General features: G+C 45.3%; 1 protein-coding gene across 1 annotated transcript in view; it reads right to left on the bottom strand.

Annotated features, from left to right (window-relative positions):
- LOC309564423 (uncharacterized protein) overlaps positions 1 to 21,488 on the bottom strand; it is a 130,615-nt gene that overhangs the window by 44,923 nt on the left and 64,204 nt on the right. Inside the window, exons 17-24 of the mRNA XM_082269053.1 lie at positions 20,668 to 20,765; positions 20,443 to 20,578; positions 19,609 to 19,891; positions 18,207 to 19,473; positions 11,182 to 11,277; positions 10,980 to 11,103; positions 7,884 to 9,731; positions 5,547 to 5,601 (exon numbers count right to left, since the gene is read on the bottom strand). Of these exons, the coding sequence (XP_082125179.1) occupies positions 5,547 to 5,601; positions 7,884 to 9,731; positions 10,980 to 11,103; positions 11,182 to 11,277; positions 18,207 to 19,473; positions 19,609 to 19,891; positions 20,443 to 20,578; positions 20,668 to 20,765 (3,907 nt within the window). The remainder of the gene's footprint in view (positions 1 to 5,546; positions 5,602 to 7,883; positions 9,732 to 10,979; positions 11,104 to 11,181; positions 11,278 to 18,206; positions 19,474 to 19,608; positions 19,892 to 20,442; positions 20,579 to 20,667; positions 20,766 to 21,488) is intronic.

The raw sequence follows: 21,488 nt of genomic DNA on the forward strand, positions 1-21,488 counted from the left end.
TAATGGGGTACTGTGGAGGGGGCTGAGGACAGTAATGGGGCACTGTGAGGGGGGGAATTAAGGACAGTAATGGGGCACTGTGAGGGGGGGAGCTGAGGACAGTAATGGGGCACTGTGAGGGGGTGAGCTGAAGACAGTAATGGGGCACGGGGGGGGGGCTGAGGACAGTAATGGGGCGCTGTGAGGGGGTGAGCCGAGGACAGTAATGGAGCGCTGTGAGGGGGGAGCTGAGGACAGTAATGGGGCACGGGGGGGGGGGGGCTGAGGACAGTAATGGAGCGCTGTGGGGGGGTGAGCTGAGGATAGTAATGGAGCGCTGTGAGGGGGGGAGCTGAGGACAGTAATGGAGCACTGTGAGGGGGGGAGCTGAGGACAGTAATGGAGCGCTGTGAGGGGGGGAGCTGAGGACAGTAATGGAGCGCTGTGAGGGGGGGAGCTGAGGACAGTAATGGAGCGCTGTGAGGGGGGAGCTGAGGACAGTAATGGAGCGCTGTGAGGGGGGTAGCTGAGGACAGTAATGGAGCGCTGTAAGGGGGGGAGCTGAGGATAGTAATGGAGCGCTGTGAGGGGGGGAGCTGAGGATAGTAATGGGGTGCTGTGAGGGGGGGAGCTGAGGACAGTAATGGAGCGCTGTGAGGGGGGGAGCGGAGGACAGTAATGGAGCGCTGTGAGGGGGGAGCTGAGGACAGTAATGGGGTGCTGTGAGGGGGGGGGCTGAGGACAGTAATGGAGCGCTGTGAGGGGGGGAGCTGAGGACAGTAATGGAGCGCTGTGAGGGGGGGAGCTGAGGACAGTAATGGGGCGCTGTGAGGGGAGGAGCTGAGGACAGTAATGGGGTGCTGTGAGGGGGTGAGCTGAGGACAGTAATGGAGCGCTGTGAGGGGGGGGAGCTGAGGACAGTAATGGGGTGCTGTGAGGGGGGGGGAGCTGAGGATAGTAATGGGGCGCTGTGAGGGGGGGAAGCTGAGGACAGTAATGGAGCGCTGTGAGGGGGGGAGCTGAGGACAGTAATGGGGTGCTGTGAGGGGGTGAGCTGAGGACAGTAATGGAGCGCTGTGAGGGGGGGGGAGCTGAGGACAGTAATGGGGTGCTGTGAGGGGGGGGGAGCTGAGGATAGTAATGGGGCGCTGTGAGGGGGGGAAGCTGAGGACAGTAATGGAGCGCTGTGAGGGGGGGAGCTGAGGACAGTAATGGGGCGCTGTGAGGGGGTGAGCTGAGGACAGTAATGGGGTGCTGTGAGGGGGGGGGGGAGCTGAGGATAGTAATGGAGCGCTGTGAGGGGGGGGAGCTGAGGACAGTAATGGAGCGCTGTGAGGGGGGGAGCTGAGGACAGTAATGGGGCACTATGAGGGTGGGGCTAAGGATAGTAATGGAGCTCTGTGAGGGGGGGAGCTGAGGACAGTAATGGGGCACTGTGAGGGGGGGAGCTGAGGACAGTAATGGGGTGCTGTGAGGGGGGGGGAGCTGAGGACAGTAATGGAGCGCTGTGAGGGGGGGGGCTGAGGACAGTAATGGAGCGCTGTGAGGGGGGGAGCTGAGGACAGTAATGGGGCACTGTGGAGGGGGGAGCTGAGGATAGTAATGGGGAGCTGTGAGGGGGGAGCTGAGGATAGTAATGGAGCGCTGTGAGGGGGGAGCTGAGGATAGCAATGGGGCGCTGTGAGGGGGGGAGCTGAGGATAGTAATGGAGCGCTGTGAGGGGGGAGCTGAGGATAGCAATGGGGCGCTGTGAGGGGGGGGAGCTGAGGATAGTAATGGAGCGCTGTGAGGGGGAGCTGAGGATAGTAACGGAGCGCTGTGAGGGGGGAGCTGAGGATAGTAATGGAGCGCTGTGAGGGGGGAGCTGAGGATAGTAACGGAGCGCTGTGAGGGGGGAGCTGAGGATAGTAACGGAGCGCTGTGAGGGGGGAGCTGAGGATAGTAATGGAGCGCTGTGAGGGGGGAGCTGAGGACAGTAATGGAGCGCTGTGAAGGGGGGAGCTGAAGACAGTAATGGGAGGACTAAGGACAGTAATGGGGTCACTGAGGACAATAATAGGGGTGAGCCTTACCGATAATCCTGCGCAGCGTTCTATTGGGGGGGACATCATGTTTTACCGCACAGGATGACACCAACCCTAGTGATGCCACTGGGTTTAGAGTACGTAATAGAGAGGACGAAATAGGAGACATACTCACCAACTTCTTCCCTCTCTGCGTACAGCCATTACTCTGCCCCAGAAATACCCCACCCACTTCCTCCATGTGACTTTTGTGTGGTGCCAGTATCCAACATGGCCACCGGGGGATCAGGTTGCACATGCTCTATAGTGTCATGTGATCCAACCTGGCAATGACCATTTCCTTGTAGCCAGTTTGTGATGATCTCCTCCTCTTCCCTGGTCAATCCCTTTTCACGCTACACAGGGGGTCTTCTCCTCCCATTATTAAAGGGTTTAGTGGATTTAGTGCTAGGGGGGGGGGGGGGGGGATTGTTAGGTTAAATTTTGATAAATAAAAGCAAAAAGCTGATTGGTTGCCATGCACAGCTGCTCCAGGTTCTGATGGCACCAGTATTGAGAAATTCGCCTTATAGGACCCGCAGTTGGTGTTCGAATGATCATGGCGAGGCACCGGGACACCACCGTATAAATCTAATTGTGAACGGATTTCTGTCTTTAACCAGAGACAGGTTGGATTAATATTTAAATGGTCACACTTACCTGCACCTTTTTCCAGTGTTGGGTTTTTCCCTTTGTACGAGCTTCCAGCCAATCCATACCCAACGGCTCTTGCTCCCGATGCTCGAATTCTGAGCAACACGTCGTTACACTAGCTGCCGGACCGCCGCTGTCTCCAGAAACCTGTACCTACGGACCCTCTCCTCTGTGAGCCACTGATACCTGAACCCCAGTGCTGCAAGAGATTTTCCCTCCTGAATAAACACATTCCAGTGACCCCTAGTCTTCACAGTATCTGGTCAACTGTAGCCTGTAGACATGTGCGTTTCTTTTCCTTCCGAATCAAAATTCAGGCTACATTTTCAATATTCTGAGATTGGGATGCATCCGAATTTCCAAATTAAAATTGAAACACTAAGTCTCCATTCACACTAGTACGACTTGTCAGGCGACTTGGTCAGCCTGACAAGTCGTGCACCGTCGCGGTCCATAGTGTAGTACAGGAAAGGTTCTATTAGGAGCGACACAAGTCGCTCCGACTTAGAAAAAGGGTCCTGTACTACTTCGGGGCGACCTGGAGCGACTTGCATAGACATTCATTTTATGAAGTCCGTGCAAGTCGTGCCGAAGTCTCGGTGCACGCGACTTCACAGGTCGTCCCCCGAAGTCGTGCCGCTTCAGTGTGAACCGCCACTTAATGAATCCGAAAAAAAAAAACTAAACAAAATTTCATCCGAAATAACAAATCATCCAAATTTTAATCTAATTTGAATACAATTCGTAAACAAAATCAAAATTGAAAATAAATTCAAAATGTAACCTTATTGCTGACTATTGCTGATTTCTTTCAAAGACTGTGTGTATAAGAATATAACCATCTCCCAAAATTCAAAAAGGATAGAATAGAATAAAACAGAATAGAATAGTATAGAAAAGAATATAATAGAATAAAAAAATAGAATAGAAAAAATAGAGCCGTCTTCCGAAATTCGAATAGAATAGAAAGAATATAGACGTCTTTTCCGAAATTCGAATAGAATAGAAAGAATATAGACGTCTTTTCCGAAATTCGAATAGAATAGAAAGAATATAGCCGTCTTCTGAAATTTGAAATTCAAACAGACTAACCAGCTATTCTTCACAATGAATTCGGATTGATATGATATTTTAGACTCAAATACTTCGAATCCTCTGAAAAAATTTAAATCTGGTCGAAAACGAAACTAAACGAATTTCGTTATGAATTCAACAAAATGACTAATGATAGTGGGGCATGCTTTCTCACATTGACCACCAATACCAGGGTGTTCTTCTTCCCAACTACTGATAATGGGGTATGCTTTCTCACATTGAACACCAGGGTGTTCTTCTTCCCATGACTATTGATGGTAGGGCATGCTTTTTTACACTGACCACCAACACCAGGGTGTTCTTCTTCCCATGACCAGGGCTGCCATCAGGGGGGTATAGCCCATACAGATGTAGGGGGCCCAGGCGTCCCGAGGGGCCCAGTCCCGAGGGATGCCCAGGCTCCAAGTTGATGCCTCCCCATTTTTCTTTTCCTCCCCTACACTGGCAACTAGTCCCTTCTCTCGCTGGTGCCACCCGTTGCACTGGCTCCTTACTCCCAGCCTCCCCCTGGCCGCCGCTGTCAAAATGATTGGTTGCTAGGACCCCCTGGTGTCCTTGCATTCAATCAAATGCATTCACAGGCCCAGGCAGAGGAGGAGGATGTAACTTGGTGGTCAGGCCCGGGGGCCCAAGCCTAAAGCCTTGTAAGGGGCCCCAAAATTTCTGATGGCTGCCCTGCCCATGACTATTGATGGTGGGGCATGCTTTTTTAAGCCCCGTACACATGAGTAGAAATTCGGCCGGGAAATTTCGTCCGACGACCGATCTGCCGATTTTCGGCTTGTTAGTATGGTGCTTCCGACAACCGACTCCGACTTTTCGGCCGAAAAAATCCTGGTGTGCAGGCTATATAATTTTTGTCGACCGTCAAAACACATCCGATTTTCGTCTCATTAGTACAGATTTAGATGGGGAAAAATCTTATGAGCAAGGCTAGGCATGCTCAGAGATGAAAGAACACAAAGAAAGCAATCCAACACATGACATTACTTCTGAAGTAGAATTCTGTCGTACGGGAAAATTCGTGTGCAGTCTAGAGCACATTCCAACCAACAGACACCACTCTGGACAAAAGACGAACGACCGGTCGGCGGAAATTTGTTGCGTGTGTACGAGGCTTTACACTGACCACCAACACCAGGGTATTCTTCTTCCCAATGACTACTAAATGTGAGGTGTGGTTTCTCATACTGATCACCAGTACTGGGGCAATATTTGTGCTACTGGCCACTAATGCTGGGATACTTTTTTCCTTCTCTCTTCAAGTGGTGCTTGGACATTTTGTTTCTCTACTGAGGGGTCTTCTTCTGATCATAGCTTTTTTGCCTTATCTCTTGAGTCCTAGATTCTGTACACTGTGCTGCATATTACATACTCTATGAGGACTGCAGCATATGTATGTAATATTTACAGTAAGTAGATACTAATGGCACCACTCAAAGCTGGAGGATTAAAGGTCTCCCTATCGGTCTTCAGAAGTTGGGAGCAGGCATACAATTACTAATCCAGAAGTGTGAGCACATGAAGGATGAGCCCTTGTTTGAGCCAACCCGGTATTGACACAATGTGTATGTCTATGGCCTTAGCCAGCACTACTCCAGGTCAGGCCCCCTGACGGGGTGAAGCGTGTCAGGGCGTGGTCCGGAGTAGCACTGGCTGAAGCTATACATATATGCATACACATTGTGTCAACAAATGGTTGGCTCGAGCGGTGTCTCACCATTAAGTGGACCAAAAACCAAATAAAACTGATACCTCTCAAATGCCCCAATCTGTTGTCCCAGCTGACTGGCCACAATGTTTGCAGGTGCTGGTTGGGTTAAATACTGGTTCGTCAGCCCAATCGAGGACTACAATAAAATGGCACCCATCCACACACTGCTGCGGGATATAACAAGCTCCCCTTTAGAAAAAATGGCTTCAGCTTGGGCTTCTACCCATTGGAGAACCCCCCCAACGTGTTTCACCCAGTAAGGGGTTAATTGTAGAAGCAGTGTGTGGACAACTGCCATTTTGTTGTGTACAGTAACTAGGCATAGTTTCTATTTAACCCCACCACTCCCACTGTCAATACATTGTGGCCACTTCCCCCATTTCATAATTGCTCCCCTCAGGGTATTCCAGGTCTAGCAAAACCCCTTCTTGTCACATGCATAATTGGTGGTGACTACAAGCAGCAGTGCTGGCACACATTGCACAGGCATGGTCCACCATTGTCACCAACAGGAAGCTGGTCCAGAGTAATGATGTGCAGCTGATGTTAGAGAGAAAAAAAGAATGAAATGCGAAAATATCTTTTTTTTTATTCCAAGTAATAAAACATGACAATTATTTATTATACAAAGTACAATGTGCTTTAGGTGTTCTATTGGATTTAGGTCAGGCGAGTGTGGGGGCCATTCAATGGTATCAATTCCTCCATCCTCCAGGAACTGGCTGCATACTCTCACCACATGAGGCCGGGCATTGTTGTGCACCAGGAGGAACCCAGGACCCACTGCACCAGCATAGGGTCTGATAATGGGTCCAAGGATTTCATCCCAATACCTAATGGCAGTCAGTGGGCCATTGTCCAGCCTGTAGAGGTCTGTGTGTCCCTCCATGGAGACGCCTCCCCAGACCATCACTGACCCACCACCCAACCGGTCATGCTGAACGACGTTACAGGCAGCATAATGTTCTCCACGGCTTCTCCAGACCCTTTCAAGTTTGTCACATGTGCTCAGGGTGACCCTGCTCTCATCTGTGAAAAGCACAGGGTGCCAGTGGTGGAGCTGCCAATTCTGGTGTTCAATGACAAATGCCATTCAAGCTCCACAGTTCCGGGCAGTGAGCACAGAGCCCTCTAGAGCAGTGGTTCTCAAATCCGGTCCTCGGGACCCACCAACAGGCCAGGTTTGCAAGATAACTAAATTACATCACAGGTGATCTCATTTGCTTCTCAGTGATTGCAGTATTCTAGTCTGCATCCCCCAAGGTAATACTTAAAATCTGGCCTGTTAGTGGGTCCCGAGGACCGGAGTTGAGAACCACTGCTCTAGAGGACGTCGGGCCCTTAGGCCACCCTCATGAAGTCTGTTTCTGATTGTTTGGTCAGAGACATTCACACCAGTGTCCTGCTGGAGGTCATTTTGTAGGGCTCTGGCAGTGCTCATCCTGTTCCTCCTTGCACAAAGGAGCAGATACCGGTCCTGCTGATGGGTTAAGGACCTTCTACGGCCCTGTCCAGCTCTCCTCGAGTAACTGCCTGTCTCCTGGAATCTCCTCCATGCTCCTGAGACTGTGCTGGGAGACACAGCAAACCTTCTGGCAATGGGAGGTATTGAAGTGCCATCCTGGAGGAGTTGGACTGCCTGTGCAACCTCTATAGGGTCCAGGTATGGCCTCATGCTACCAGTGCTGACACTGACCCCAGCCAAATGCAAAACTAGTAAAAAAAGAAAAGATGAGTAGGGAAAGAAATGTCAGTGGCATCCACCTGTAAAACCATTCCTGTTTTGAAGGTCTTCTTATTGTTGCCCATCTAGTGCACCTGTTGTTAATGTCATTAATACCAAAGCAGCTGAAACTGATTAACAACCCCCTCTGCTACTTAACTGACCAGATCAATATCCCAGGAGTTTAATTGACTTGATGTTATACTTGTTGGAGATACAACAACTTTAAAGCTTAGCCTATTACAGATTAACTGCAGTTCACAAATAGGACACTAGATGTCGCTAATGCTCAGTGATATGCTATGCATTTCTATGATGTGTTGTAATATCCTGTACACTGTACTGAACTTGTTGGTTATCTCTTCCTGTTCTGTTGTTCTTATTACAATGAGGTGACATCTTTGATTTCTGTGTTATGTTCCAATAAAGAAGCCAGTTCCTGCTACTCCACAATGTCTGATCTGAATGGACTCCGCTGCACCCAGTGATCGCACTCTGCAACAATAATCTGATTAAAAAGTGTTCCATTTTATTTTTTTGAGCAGAGTATTTTATTCAATAAATATTAACCAGGAAGAGTAAGAACACCCAAGGGTGGCGGAGAATGGATATAAGGTGGGCTTAGATGAAAGGTTAAATAAAGTAAACTAAAAACTCCCCTCAGTTTCATGATTCAATTTCTGGACAGAACAATCCCCACTTCCATTATTGTGTATCTGCCATTGGTGGCCCTCTGTCTTCTGATGCTTGACTAGACGGTCTTTTCGATTGTAACTCTTCCCGCACTCTGAACATGAAAAGGGCTGCTCGCCTGTATGACTGGTCATGTGTGTAAGAAGGTGCCGGTGCTGTATGTACCCTTTCCCGCACACTTCGCAGGTAAACGGCTTCACACTGCTGTGCACTTTTATATGGTCGTCCAGGTTTCTTTTAATGGAGAAACATCTCCCGCACTCAGGACAAGAAAAGGGCTTCTCACCAGTGTGAACTCTCTGATGGGTAACAAGGTGGTCTCTCCGTTTAAAGGATTTCTCACATAATAAACATGGAAACCTCTTCTCTTTGGTGTGACCTTTTTGCTCTCCAAGGAGTCCAGGTTTTGACTTTTCACACTTACCCGTACAAATTCTCTGGTGCTTGAGAAGTTGCTGTTGCACCATAAAAAGTTTCCCACACTTATCGCAGCAAAACGGCTTCTCCCCGGTGTGGCATTTCATGTGGTAGTCAAGGCTTCCTTTCTGTGAGTAACATTTACCGCATTCAGAACACGAAAACGGTTTCTCGCCGGTGTGGCTTTTCAAATGCTGGTTGAGGGCTCTTTTCTGAATGAAGCGTTTCCCGCACTCTGTACAGGAAAACGGCCTCTCACCGGTGTGGACTTTTATATGGTCCTCAAGGATGGCTTTAGAGGAGAAACATTTGTCACATAGTGAACAAGGAAAGGGCTTCTCACCGGTGTGAACTCTCTGGTGGTTAACAAGGTCCGCATTCCATAAGAAGGATTTCTCACAGTCCGAGCATTGGAAGACCTTCTTCCCCGTGTGGCATCTCGTATGAACATGAAGTTCATATTTAGTTGTAAAAGATTTCCCGCACTCCGAGCATGACAATAAATTATCCTGTGCGTGAAGTTTCTTGTGTCGGCTAAGGCTGATGCTATATTTAAAGCGTTTTCCACATTGTGAACAGGAATACGGCTGCCCACTAGCATGCTTTTGCCGGTGTAGGTTTAGAACGCCTCTGGTTCGAAATTCTTTCCCACAATCGGAACACTTATAAGGCGTTTCACCGGTGTGCAGTCGCTCGTGTTCAACCAGCCTCTTTTTTCCTCTAAAACTCTCTCCACACACTGTACAGGAAAAAGGTTTCTCACCGGTGTGCAGCCGCTCGTGCTCGACAAGCCGCCTTTTCTCTCCAAAACCTTTTCCGCACACTGTACAGGAAAAAGGTCTCTCACCGGTGTGCAGCCGCTCGTGTTCAATCAGCCACTTTTTTCCTCTAAAACTCTTCCCGCAGACTGTACACAAAAATGGCTTCTCACCAGTGTGCACTTGCTCATGTCCAATAAGCCGCGGTTTATCTATAAAGCCTTTACCGCAGACCGAACATGAAAAGGGCCTCTCACCGGTGTGAATTTTGACATGCGTGAGAAGGTCCAATTTCCTTGCGTAAGATTTCCCGCAGTCTGAACACATATAGGGTCGCTCTCCGGAGTGCACCATGAGATGTCTTACAAGTCTGTGCTTAAAGCTAAAATATTTGTCACATTGGGGACACGGAAATATCTTCTCGCCTGTACTTGTAACAGAAGGTGATATTCCAGGAGGACATTGTTTGGTGTTCGAGGGATCCATTGAACCATTTTCATGGTGGAGTTTGGGATGTATATTTTCAGTAACTGTATTTTCTACTGGAGGAAACTGGGCCAAGTCATTATCATCTGTATTAAAGATTGGAGACAAAGTAGGGTGATGCTCTGGGTCGTTCAGGAGATAGTGTCCATCTGTTGGAGATAATGTTCTATTATTAAACAAAGCATGTTCATTTTTAATGTTTTACAATTAAAGTCATGCAAGTTGGTCTGGAAATCAGAGGTACAAACAAACCCGTCTATGAATCACACTATAAATACACTGAGGATTTTATGTTCAGAAATGGCAATGGCCCTACCTTCACCTCACTTGTAGAACACATAATGCTATATTAAAGACTGGAGATGGACTTTTCATGTGTTGTTCAGTTTTTTCACCTCATTAGTTGGGAACATGACGTTATATTGAGGAATGGAGATGGATCTTTCATATGGTGTACAGTATCTCCTCCTCATTTGTTGGGAACATGACGTTATATTGAGGAATGGAGATGGACCTTTCATATGATGTACAGTATCTCCTCCTCATTTGTTGGGAACATGACGTTATATTGAGGAATGGAGATGGACCTTTCATATGGTGTACAGTATCTCCTCCTCATTTGTTGGGAACATGACGTTATATTGAGGAATGGAGATGGACCTCTCATGTGGTGTACAGTATCTCCTCCTCATTTGTTGGGAACATGAGGTTATATTGAGGAATGGAGGTGGACCTTTCATATGGTGTACAGTATCTCCACCTCACTTTTTGGGGACATGACGTTATATTGAGGAATGGAGATGGACCTTTCATATGGTGTACCGTATCTCCTCCTCATTTGTTGGGAACATGACGTTATATTGAGGAATGGAGATGGACCTTTCATAAGGTGTACAGTATCTCCTCCTCATTTGTTGGGAACATGACGTTATATTGAGGAATGGAGATGGACCTTTCATATGGTGTACAGTATCTCCACCTCACTTTTTGGGAACATGACGTTATATTGAGGAATGGAGATCGACCTTTAATATGGTGTACAGTATCTCCTCCTCATTTGTTGGGAACATGACGTTATATTGAGGAATGGAGATGGCCCTTTCATATGGTGAACAGTATCTCCTTCACATTTGTTGGGAACATGACGTTATACTAAGGACTGGAGATGGACATTTCATATGCTGTACACTGCCATTTGAAGTCCAGTCTCCTCTTCTTGGTCTACCATCTAAAGTCCAGTCTCCTCCTACAGGTTTTCCATATAGATTCAAGTCTCCATTTACAGATCAACTATTCATAGTCCAGTCTACACTTTTTTATTGACAATTTATTGTCCATTCTTCTCTTATTGGTCTACCATTTATATTTTGGTCTCTTTTTACTGGTCTGTCACTTACCCACGCTGATATGTAGAGTGGATTCTTCCTTTTTTACCATGACTCCCTCCTCTGTACATCTCTGATCTCGCATCACATTCGGCTCTTCTTTAAATTCAACTTTCATATCCATCTGATTTTTACTCTAAACATAACAGATGATAAAAATATAAAATACAGATGAGCACATAACAATGTACAGTTCTAGATACCAATAACCTACCTGATGATGATGAGGGATGGTGTGACCTTCCTGTGTGGAATCCCGGGAATACAGAGGACGGGGACATCTCTCTGGTGGGTTCCCATTACTGGATCCATCTGAAGGAAACACACACACTGACTGAATACATTGTTTCTATGTGTTTATCAGATGATGGGGGATCTAGGTGACCGTCCGTACTGCTTTCTTCTTTACAATAAAGTTTCCTCTTACCCGGCTGATTCTCCATCATAACGTCTTTGTAGAGATCCTTGTGTCCTTCTAAATACTCCTCCTTCACAGCAACTACTTCATCCTCCTCTTTTACCTCCTCTTTAACAATAAAACCACTCCTGTTTCCACCCTAAATATACAAAAATGAAATTGTGAGTTCATCCTATGACATTCTGACACACACATTCATACAGTCGTCTTGTCTTGTTATTTTATTGCACCACTCACCTCTTCCATGATTAGTCCTCTTATCTTGTTGATTACTTCTGAATCTTCTGGTTGCCTCTCTCAGGTGTCAGAGAATGAGTTGAAGGGCTGGTTTTGAGAATAGCGGATGTGATCTAAAGATGGACAGTAAAATAGGAATTTACTGGTCTGTAGGAAGTCTGCAGTCACCAAGGTAACCAATATTGGAGATGGCCATGAGTAGCTGAAAACACGGATGTCCTGCCAAATAACCTGTAAAGGCCCGTACACACGATAAGAAAATCTGAAGGGAAATTTCGTCCGACGACCGATCTGTCGATTTTCGGATTGTTAGTATGGTGCTTTCGACAGCCGACTCCGACTTTTCGGCCGACAAAATCCTGATGTGCAGGCTATATCATTTTTGTCGTCCGTCAAAACAATGTCCGATTTTCGTCTCATTAGTACAGATTTCGAAGGAAAAAAATCTTAAGAGCAAGATTAGGCATGCTCAGAGACGAAAGAACACATACAAAGCAATCCAATACATGACATCACTTCTGAAGTAGAATTCTGTCATACGGGAAAATTCGTATGAAAATAACCTCTTCACTTTCCACATCAGACTAGCATGCCACAAAAAACTGACGACAGATCGTTCGATAATCTGTTAAGAGTAACATACTCTTCTGTATGCCAGCAGTGCGGGGTGTAGTAATATACTGCCTGACTCTGCCTGTATTGCTCCAACACCACGTTACCCAGCAGAGACCCAGGAGGCAGAAGGACCTCTGCAGCTTTTCTCAGATAAAGTATAAACTGAAGCCCTCACTTTGTACACACACAATTGAATACCAATGTAAGAGGGGGCACAGACCACTGAACGCAAACATTTATTGGGAGCGTAATCCCATTCAATATGCCCTAAACTGTACTGCACAGTGCATACTCCTGATCATTACAATGTATACGCTATGATATACGTTACATGTTGGGTAAAGAGCTGTCGAGTGGGAGTCAGCCTAAATGTTTTAGTCATAAGAAGCAGTATGACTACCAAGGCAGCCATAATGTAATCTTGGGGGACAAAAACTCTGGAAATCCCCTTAGGGGGAAGCAAGCAAGGAGAGTTGCAGATCTATGGGACTAATCACTTCCCTTGTGTATGGTATGTAAAGCCTCGTGCACACGCAACGAATTTCCTCCGACCGGTCGTCTGTCTTTTGTCCAGAGTGGTGTTTGTTGGTTGGAATGTGCTCTAGACTGAAGTGATGTCATGTGTTGGATTGCTTTCTATGTGTTCTTTCATCTCTGAGCATGCCTAGTCTTGCTCATAAGATTTTTCCCCGTCGAAATCTGTACTAATGAGACAAAAATCGGATGTGTTTTGACGGTCGACAAAAATTATTTAGCCTGCACACCAGGATTTTTTCGGCCGAAAAGTCGGAGTCGGTTGTCAGAAGCACCATACTAACAAGCCGAAAGTCGGCAGATCGGTCGTCGGACGAAAATTCCCGGCCGAATTTCTACTCGTGTGTATGGGGTTTTTAGACTCTAGTAATCTTCTGAAGGCATGGGCTGCTCCTCAACTCACCTCAACTTATCTCACTTACAGTATCAAATGTTCTGTTTGGAACTGAGGTATTGTGTGGTCACCTGGAACCACGATAACTGTATATATGGAACTGACTGATCGTTTCAGTAGAACAGGGGTCTCCAAACTTTCTAAACAACGGGCCAGTTTACTGTCCTTTAGACTAAAGGAGGGGGCCAGACTGTGGGAATTGGGAGTAGAAAAAGTCCCAACGTCAGTGGGAATAAACAAATCCCCAATTTTTTGTGTCAGTGGGAGGAATAGCACCCCTTCAATTGTGTCATTGGAAGGAATTGTGCCCCATTGTTGGCGTCTTTGGGCCCTATTGTTGGGTGTCATCTGGAGGAATGGTGTCCCATCTTTGTTGTCACTGGGAGGAATTCTGCTCCTTCATTGGTGTCAGTGTGGGGGGATTATGTCCCATTGTCGGTATCAGTGGATGAAAATAGTTCCCCAAGGCCTGGATAAAAGCAAGGCACATCTGGCCCCCGAGACGCATTTTGGAGACCACTGCAGTAGAGCACTGAAATTGCCTTCTGCTGTTCCCGAATTGCTGGTGGCTTTTTCAGTATGTCGTTCATTTCGTCCCTTCAATTTTTTTAAATGAATGTGATTAATATGACTACTACTCACCCCCCTTTTATAATAATGATAGCAGGGTTTTAATAGAGTGTGTAATGGGTGGTGGGGATAATATAATACTAATATTTATTTATAATAATAATATACGTTTTTGAATGGGTTTTCTAGTAGGACTAGGGGAAATTTATATATTTAAATATATATATATAAAAAATATATAATAAAAAAAGGTTTGTGAATTTTGCGTGTAGTGGGTGGTGGTGAGTTCAGAGAGAAAAGATGAAATAAGAGACATACCACCACCACCAACTTCTTCCTTGTCTGCGGGCAGACGTTAACTCTGTTCCAGAAATACCCCGCCCACTTCCACCATGTGACTTCATTGTGGTGCCAGTGTCCAACATGTCCACCAGGGATGCAGGTGTACGAATGCACATGCTCTATTGTGTCATGTGATCCCACATGACAGCTGCCATTTTCTTGTAGCCAGTTTGTGATTGGCTCCTCCAATTCCCTGTGCATTAACCTCTCACTGTGCAATCCCTTTTCACGCTACACTGTTTTTTCTCCTCCGGTTATTTCAGGGTTTAGTTGATTTAATGCTATATATTTCACGGTTGGTGATCTTGCTTTAGTTGCGAGATTGTCCAATATTATTAGAACTTGTATACATCCAGACGTGGTAAAGAGTTTGGGAAATAATAATAAGATAAGGAAATTAATTAGAGTTAATAATAGAAAGGTTTGAATAGCCCGTATGTCGGCTGGCCATCGCTGACAATACTGGCTGGGCTCAGTTCTCCGGTAGTGATGAGCCAACTGAGCAAGCTTCAGTTTGCTGGATGTTTGCTGAGCAATTAAAAATAAATGAGACCCCCAAACGTAGAGGCCAACGCTATTGAAGTCTATTGTAATTTTTTTCTGGCCATTTTCAAAGCCAATTTGCAAGCTTTTGGGAGGGGGGTTCCCTGTTAAAATACATACCAGATCCTTACCCTTGATGAGGGTTTGGTATGAATTTTAGGGGAACCCTATGCAAAAAATGAGAAAAAAAACATGAGGTCCTCCCAAAATCTATACTAGACCTTATCTGAGCATGCAGCCTCGTTGGTCAGATAAAGTGGGAAAGCAGCCCCCCACACTGTACCAGGCCACATGCCCTCAACATGGGGGGGGGGGTTACCTTGCTAGAGTGGCCCCCAGAAAAGCAACTTGTATACATATTGATGTGGACAAGGGCCTCTTCCCCACAACCCTGGCCTGGTGGTTGTTGGCTTCTGCAGGCAGGGGGGCTTAGCAGAATCTGAAAGCCACCTTCAAACAAGAGGGTGGGATTGTGTCACTGACACATTAAATAACATGCTTGGGGGGATTCCATGAACCTGTACAATACATAACAAACCCTTATTCTACATGCATTGTAAGGGGAAACCCACCAAAAAAACACGTATGAGGCTCCTCATTATTAGAGGGATCTGGCGATCTGTGTTCACTAGGACTTCTTGGATGAAAAATTGGGAAAACTGGGATTTCTCCTGGACAACATCATGGGATGTCTTCACCATATATATTTCTTCATTTATGTCTTCACCTTCCTCATGTAAACGTTGCCCTATCCTGTAAGACTCTGTCACAAATTATGGGAAAACTGGGATTTCTCCTGGAGGACATAATTTGATGTCTTCACCTTCCTCATAAACTTTGCCTCATCCTGTCAGACTCTGGCACAAAATGAGGTTCCTTAGGATTAGAGGGATCTGGTGATCTATCTTCACTAGGACTTCTTGGATGGATAAATCATGCACACAGGATCAATGCTAACATGTTTCGGCCATTACAGCCTTACTCATAGCATAATGCTATGAGTAGGGCTGTAATGTCCGAAACATGTCAGCATTGATCCTGTGTGTAGGATGTAGCCAAATAAAGGATAATACCAAGGAGTTATGGAGTTGGCAGCTTAATTTCGGCTTTGGATCTGGTGATCTGTCTTCACTGGGATTTCTTGGATGAAAAATTGGGAAAACTGGGATTTCTCCTGAAGAACATAATTTAAAGTCCTCACCTTCCTCATAAACTTGCCTCATCCTGTCAGACTCTGGCACAAAATGAGGTTCCTTAGGATTAGAGGGATCTGGTGATCTATCTTCACTAGGACTTCTTGGATGGATAAATCATGCACACAGGATCAATGCTAACATGTTTCGGCCATTACAGCCTTACTCATAGCATAATGCTATGAGTAGGGCTGTAATGTCCGAAACATGTCAGCATTGATCCTGTGTGTAGGATGTAGCCGAATAAAGGATAATACCAAGGAGTTATGGAGTTGGCAGCTTAATTTCGGCTTTGGATCTGGTGATCTGTCTTCACTGGGATTTCTTGGATGAAAAATTGGGAAAACTGGGATTTCTCCTGAAGAACATAATTTGATGTCCTCACCTTCCTCATAAACTTGCCTCATCCTGTCAGACTCTGGCACAAAATGAGGTTCCTTAGGATGAGAGGGATCTGGTGATCTATCTTCACTAGGACTTCTTGGATGGATAAATCATGCACACAGGATCAATGCTAACATGTTTCGGCCATTACAGCCTTACTCATAGCATAATGCATAATGCTATGAGTAGGGCTGTAATGGCCGAAACATGTCAGCATTGATCCTGTGTGTAGGATGTAGCCAAATAAAGGATAATGCCAAGGAGTTATGGAGTTGCCGGCTTAATTTCGGCTTTGGATCTGATGATATGTCTTCACTGGGACTTCTTGGATAAAAAATTGGGAAAACTGGGATTTCTCCTGGAGAACATCATTTGATGTCTTCATATTCCTCATATAAACTTTGCTCTAACCTGTCAGACTCTGGTACACATTATGAGGTTCCTTGGGACTAAAGGGATCTGGTGATCTGTCTTCACTGGGACTTTTTGGATAGAAAATTGGGAAAACTGGGATTTCTCCTAGAAAGATAAATCGATTACTGGAAACTGAGGGGTGGAAGCTTCCTTCAAATAACCTAAATAACCCAAACAGTGTATTTTTTAATACAAGCAGTGGTAGTACTTGAATGTGGCCTGGTCTCAGCCTCTTGCAGTTCCTGTATAGTAGAGCTCAGATGGGGGCATAAGCAACACACAGAACCAATCAGTTGTGCTGCAGTGCTCCTGTGATAACAAGGGTCATGCTGGTAGTAGGAGAGAGCAGAGTGACAAAGAGATGAGCTCATCAGTCCTCTGTTTCTCCTTTTACTATCTAGTCACAGGCTGGGGGGAGGGACAGAACCTGTAAGTGTTATTGACTCACAGTAGAGAATGTACGTGACTTCGTGCACTGGGGCTTCACAGAACAGCTGTATTTACACTGAGATTAAATTACACACAGGTAGACTCTGTTTACTAATTAGGTGACTTTTGAAGGCAATTGGTTCCACTAGATTTTAGTTAGGGGTAAAGGGGGCTGAGTACAAATGCACGCGTTTTGCTTTTAGGCCAAAAAGTTCAATTTTGGTCTCATCTGACCAGAGCACCTTCTTCCACATGTTTGCTGTGTCCCCCACATGGCTTCTCGCAAACTGCAAACCAGACTTCTTATGGCTTTCTTTCACCAATGGCTTTCTTCTTCTCACTCTTCCATAAAGGGCAGATTTGTGGAGCGCACGACTAATAGTTGTCCTGTGGACAGATTCTCCCATCTGAGATGTGGATCTCTGCAGCTCCTCCAGAGTTACCTCTTGGCTGCTTCTCTAAAGAATGCTCTCCTTGCTCGGCCGGTCAGTTTAGGTGGACGGCCATGTCTTGGTAGGTTTCCAGTTGGGCCATACTCTTTCCATTTTTCGGATGATGGATTGAACAGTGACCCGTGAGATGTTTAAAGCGTGGGATGTTTTTTTTATAACCTAACCCTGCTTTTAACTTCTCCACAACTTTATCCCTGACCTGTCTGGTGTGTTCCTTGGCCTTCATGATGCTGTTTCTTCACGAAGGTTCTCTAACAAACCTCTGAGGGCTTCACAGAACAGCTGTATTTATACTGAGAATAAATGACACACAGGTGGACTCTATTTACTAATTATGTGACTTATGAAGGCAATTGGTTCCACTAGATTTTAGTTAGGGGTATCAGAGTAAAGGGGGGTGAATACAAATGTATGCCACACTTTTCACAGATTTATTTGTATAATTTATCATTTTCCTTCCACTTCACAATTATGTGCCACTTTGTGTCGGCCTATCACATAAAATCCCAATAAAATACATTTACATTTTTGGTTGTAACATGAAAATTGTGGAAAACTTCAAAGGGGTGTGAATACTTTTTCAAGACACTACATGCGTTGAGTCCTCCTCATCTGTATCACACAGTCCTTACTTGGTCAGTACAATACATCCTATGAGCCAACGCCATCAACTTGTTTCCAACTTCAGTGTCCCTGCGCCCTCTGATGTCTAACTAGAAACTCTTTCCGCTTAAACCGCATCCCGCACTCCGAACACGAAAAAGGACGCTCGCTCATGTGACTTTTCTGGTGTCTAACAAGTTCCGAGTTTTGTTTAAAACCTTTCCCGCACTGTGAACATAAAAACGGCTTCTCTCCAACGTGGAGCTTATGATGTGTATCGAGGTTCCCTTTTTGCTTAAAGCCTTTGCCGCACACGGAGCACAAGAACGGCCTTTCGTCGCTGTGAGTCCTATGGTGCGTCACAAGATGCGATTTCGTCAAGAAGGATTTCCCACACTCCGAACAAGAAAACTTCCTCTCTCCGATGTGTATCTTTTTGTGTAAAGTGAGGTGAAACTTGGCCTTGAACGACTTGTCACATTCGGGACACGAAAAAGGACGCTCGCCCGTGTGAATTCTCTGGTGGATGAGAAGAAATTTCCTTCCCCGCACTTTTTTCCCGCAGTCCGGACAGGAAAGTAAAGTCTCACCGGTGTGGATCTTCAAATGGGATCTGAGGGGTGCTTTGTACGCAAAACCTTTGCCGCACTCGGGACAAACGAACGGCTTCTCGCCGGTATGGTGTCTCTGGTGTATAACGAGTTGCGATTTACGAAGGAACGATTTGTCGCACTCGGAGCAGGAATAGGTCTTTACACCAGTGTGGGCTGTCTGGTGTAAAGCGAATTCAGATTTTGAATCAAACGACTTCTTGCATTCCGGACACGAGTAAGGAGGCTCGCCCATGTGAGTGGCTTGGTGGACAAGAAGAGATTTTCGAAACAGGAAACATCTCCCGCACTCCGGACAGGAAAACTGTTTCTCGTGAGTGTGGATCTTCATGTGTTTTCTGAGGCTTGCTTTACAGAAGAAACATTTGGTGCACTCGGAACACGAAAAGGGCTTCTCCCCGGTGTGAACGATTTGGTGTTTATCGAGTTGTAATTTCGTTATGAAGGTTCTATCACATTCTGAGCAAGACCACTTTTCCATGTGAACCTTCTGATGCGCATTAAGTCCGTATTTGTTTACAAAACACTTCCCGCACTGAGAACAGGAAAAGTTCTCACCGGTATGGGTTCTCTGGTGTATCACCAGTTCCCTTTTTGTTATGAAGGATTTCTCGCATTGTGAGCAAGGCCACTTTTCCGTGTGAGATTTTCGATGCGTATAAAGGTCGCATTTTCTTCTAAAGGATTTTCTGCATTCGGAACACGAATAGGGCCGCTCGCCGCCATTAACCGGTGCCTGTTTTCCATCGTGGCATTGTTCATCGTGTCTAAAAAGTCGATATTTCGACATGAATTGTTTCCCACACTCAGAACATGAAAAGGTCTCCACACCAGTGTGAACCCTCTGGTGTCTAAAGAGTTGCTTTATTGTAGAGAAGCTTTTCTCACATTCTGAGCAAGACCTCTTTTTCCTGTGAGCTCTTAGACGTGAACGAAGCTCGCAATGTCTTCTAAAAGATTTCCCGCCCTCCGAACATGAATAGGGAAGCTCATCACTGTCAACTATCTGTTCTTCGATGTGGCATCTTTGATGATCCTTTCTTGACTTAAAACATTTCTCGCACTCAGAACAGGAAAACAGACGCTCCTTTGTGTTCTCTCTGTCACACATATCCAGATTCTCTTCATTATTACAGGATAATTGGTTGGGATGGAACTCTGAAATGTTCCGGACATCACATTCATCTGAAGAAAAAAAAAAATGTTATTACTGTTTAGGGCATGTTTATTAAGGTTGTGCACTCATGAGCAATGCTTGTTGGTCTAGAAGTGATGGACTTTTACATATTACATTGGGCACATGACGTTATATTGAGGAATGGAGATGGACCTTTCATATGGTGTACAGTATCTCCTCCTCATTTGTTGGGAACATGACGTTATATTGAGGAATGGAGATGGACCTTTCATATGGTGTACAGTATCTCCTCCTCATTTGTTGGGAACATGACGTTATATTGAGGAATGGATATGGACCTTTCCTACAAAGGAGATTTCTTAATCTTATTTGTTTGGAAGGATGTTCTTGGTGCTTATGAAACTGCCAAAAGGTTAGCAAGTACTTTATGACAGAAGTTCAGAAACCATTACTATATAAGATATGCCAGTTTTAAATATATCTATAGGTTTAGTATGCCCAACAGAGAATCGGCAGACTTTCACTTTTTTTTCGGTATATGAACATACTTTAGTAGAAATAAAATGTAAAGTTTCTTCTAGTGGTGTCTATCATTCACCTGTTCCAATACCAAGGGAAGCTTCCTCCTCTTTAATCATGACCATTCCAACCTCCTCCGTGAACTGTTGATCATCCCTTACATATGTCTCTTCTTCCTTTTTAACCTCAACTTTCATGTCAATCAGTTCTTCAGTCTAAAACCACAAAACATCTGTCAATACAGTAAAAACGTCTTTAATAAAAATGAAAATGTGTCAAGTTCTTCATGCGCAACTCCATCTACCTGATGATGGTGAGGGATGGTGTTATCTTCCTGTGTGGAATCCTGGGAATACAGAGGATGGGGACATCTCTCTGGTGGGTTCCCATTACTGGATCCATCTGTAGGAAACACACACACTGACTGATTACATTGTTTCTATGTGTTTATCAGATGATGGGGGATCTAGGTGGATCCTCCGTACTGCTCCCTCCTTTACAATAAAGTCTCCTCTTACCCGGTGATGTGAGGGGTGGCTGGTTGTTCATCATGTCATGAAAAGATTCCTCATTTTTAATTGACATGATCATTCCACCATCCTCTATGTACTGATCACCCCTCACATACGTCTCTTCTTCTGCTTTAACCTCAACTTTTATATCAATCAGGTCTTCACCCTAATCCCACGAAATGACAAAAATACCATCAATCCCTACAAAATAAATCAAATTTAATAAAATCTTAAAGTTTCTTCTCTATTTCATCTACCTGATGATGGTGGGGGATGGTGTGATCTTCCTGTCTGGAATCCCGGGAATACAGAGGACGGGGACATTTCTCTGGTAGGTTCCTATCATTGGGTGGCTCCATCATATCATCTTTATCTCTTTCTGTAAACTCCTCTGTTGCACCACCCTCATCATACTCCTCTTTTATCTCTTCTTTAAGAAGAATATTTATGTTCTGAAGATCCCCAATCTGAAAAGAATAATAAAAAAACAGTAATGTTTACAAAGCAGTTGACACGTGGACCTAGATGTAACGACTGTTTACTAAATGTTATTCATCTACCTGATGATGGTGAGGGATGGTGTGACCTTCCTGTGTGGAATCCCGGGAATACA

This window comes from Pelophylax lessonae, assembly GCF_965119305.1.
Source record: "Pelophylax lessonae genome assembly, chromosome: 9".
In the NCBI taxonomy this organism is placed as follows: domain Eukaryota; kingdom Metazoa; phylum Chordata; class Amphibia; order Anura; family Ranidae; genus Pelophylax; species Pelophylax lessonae.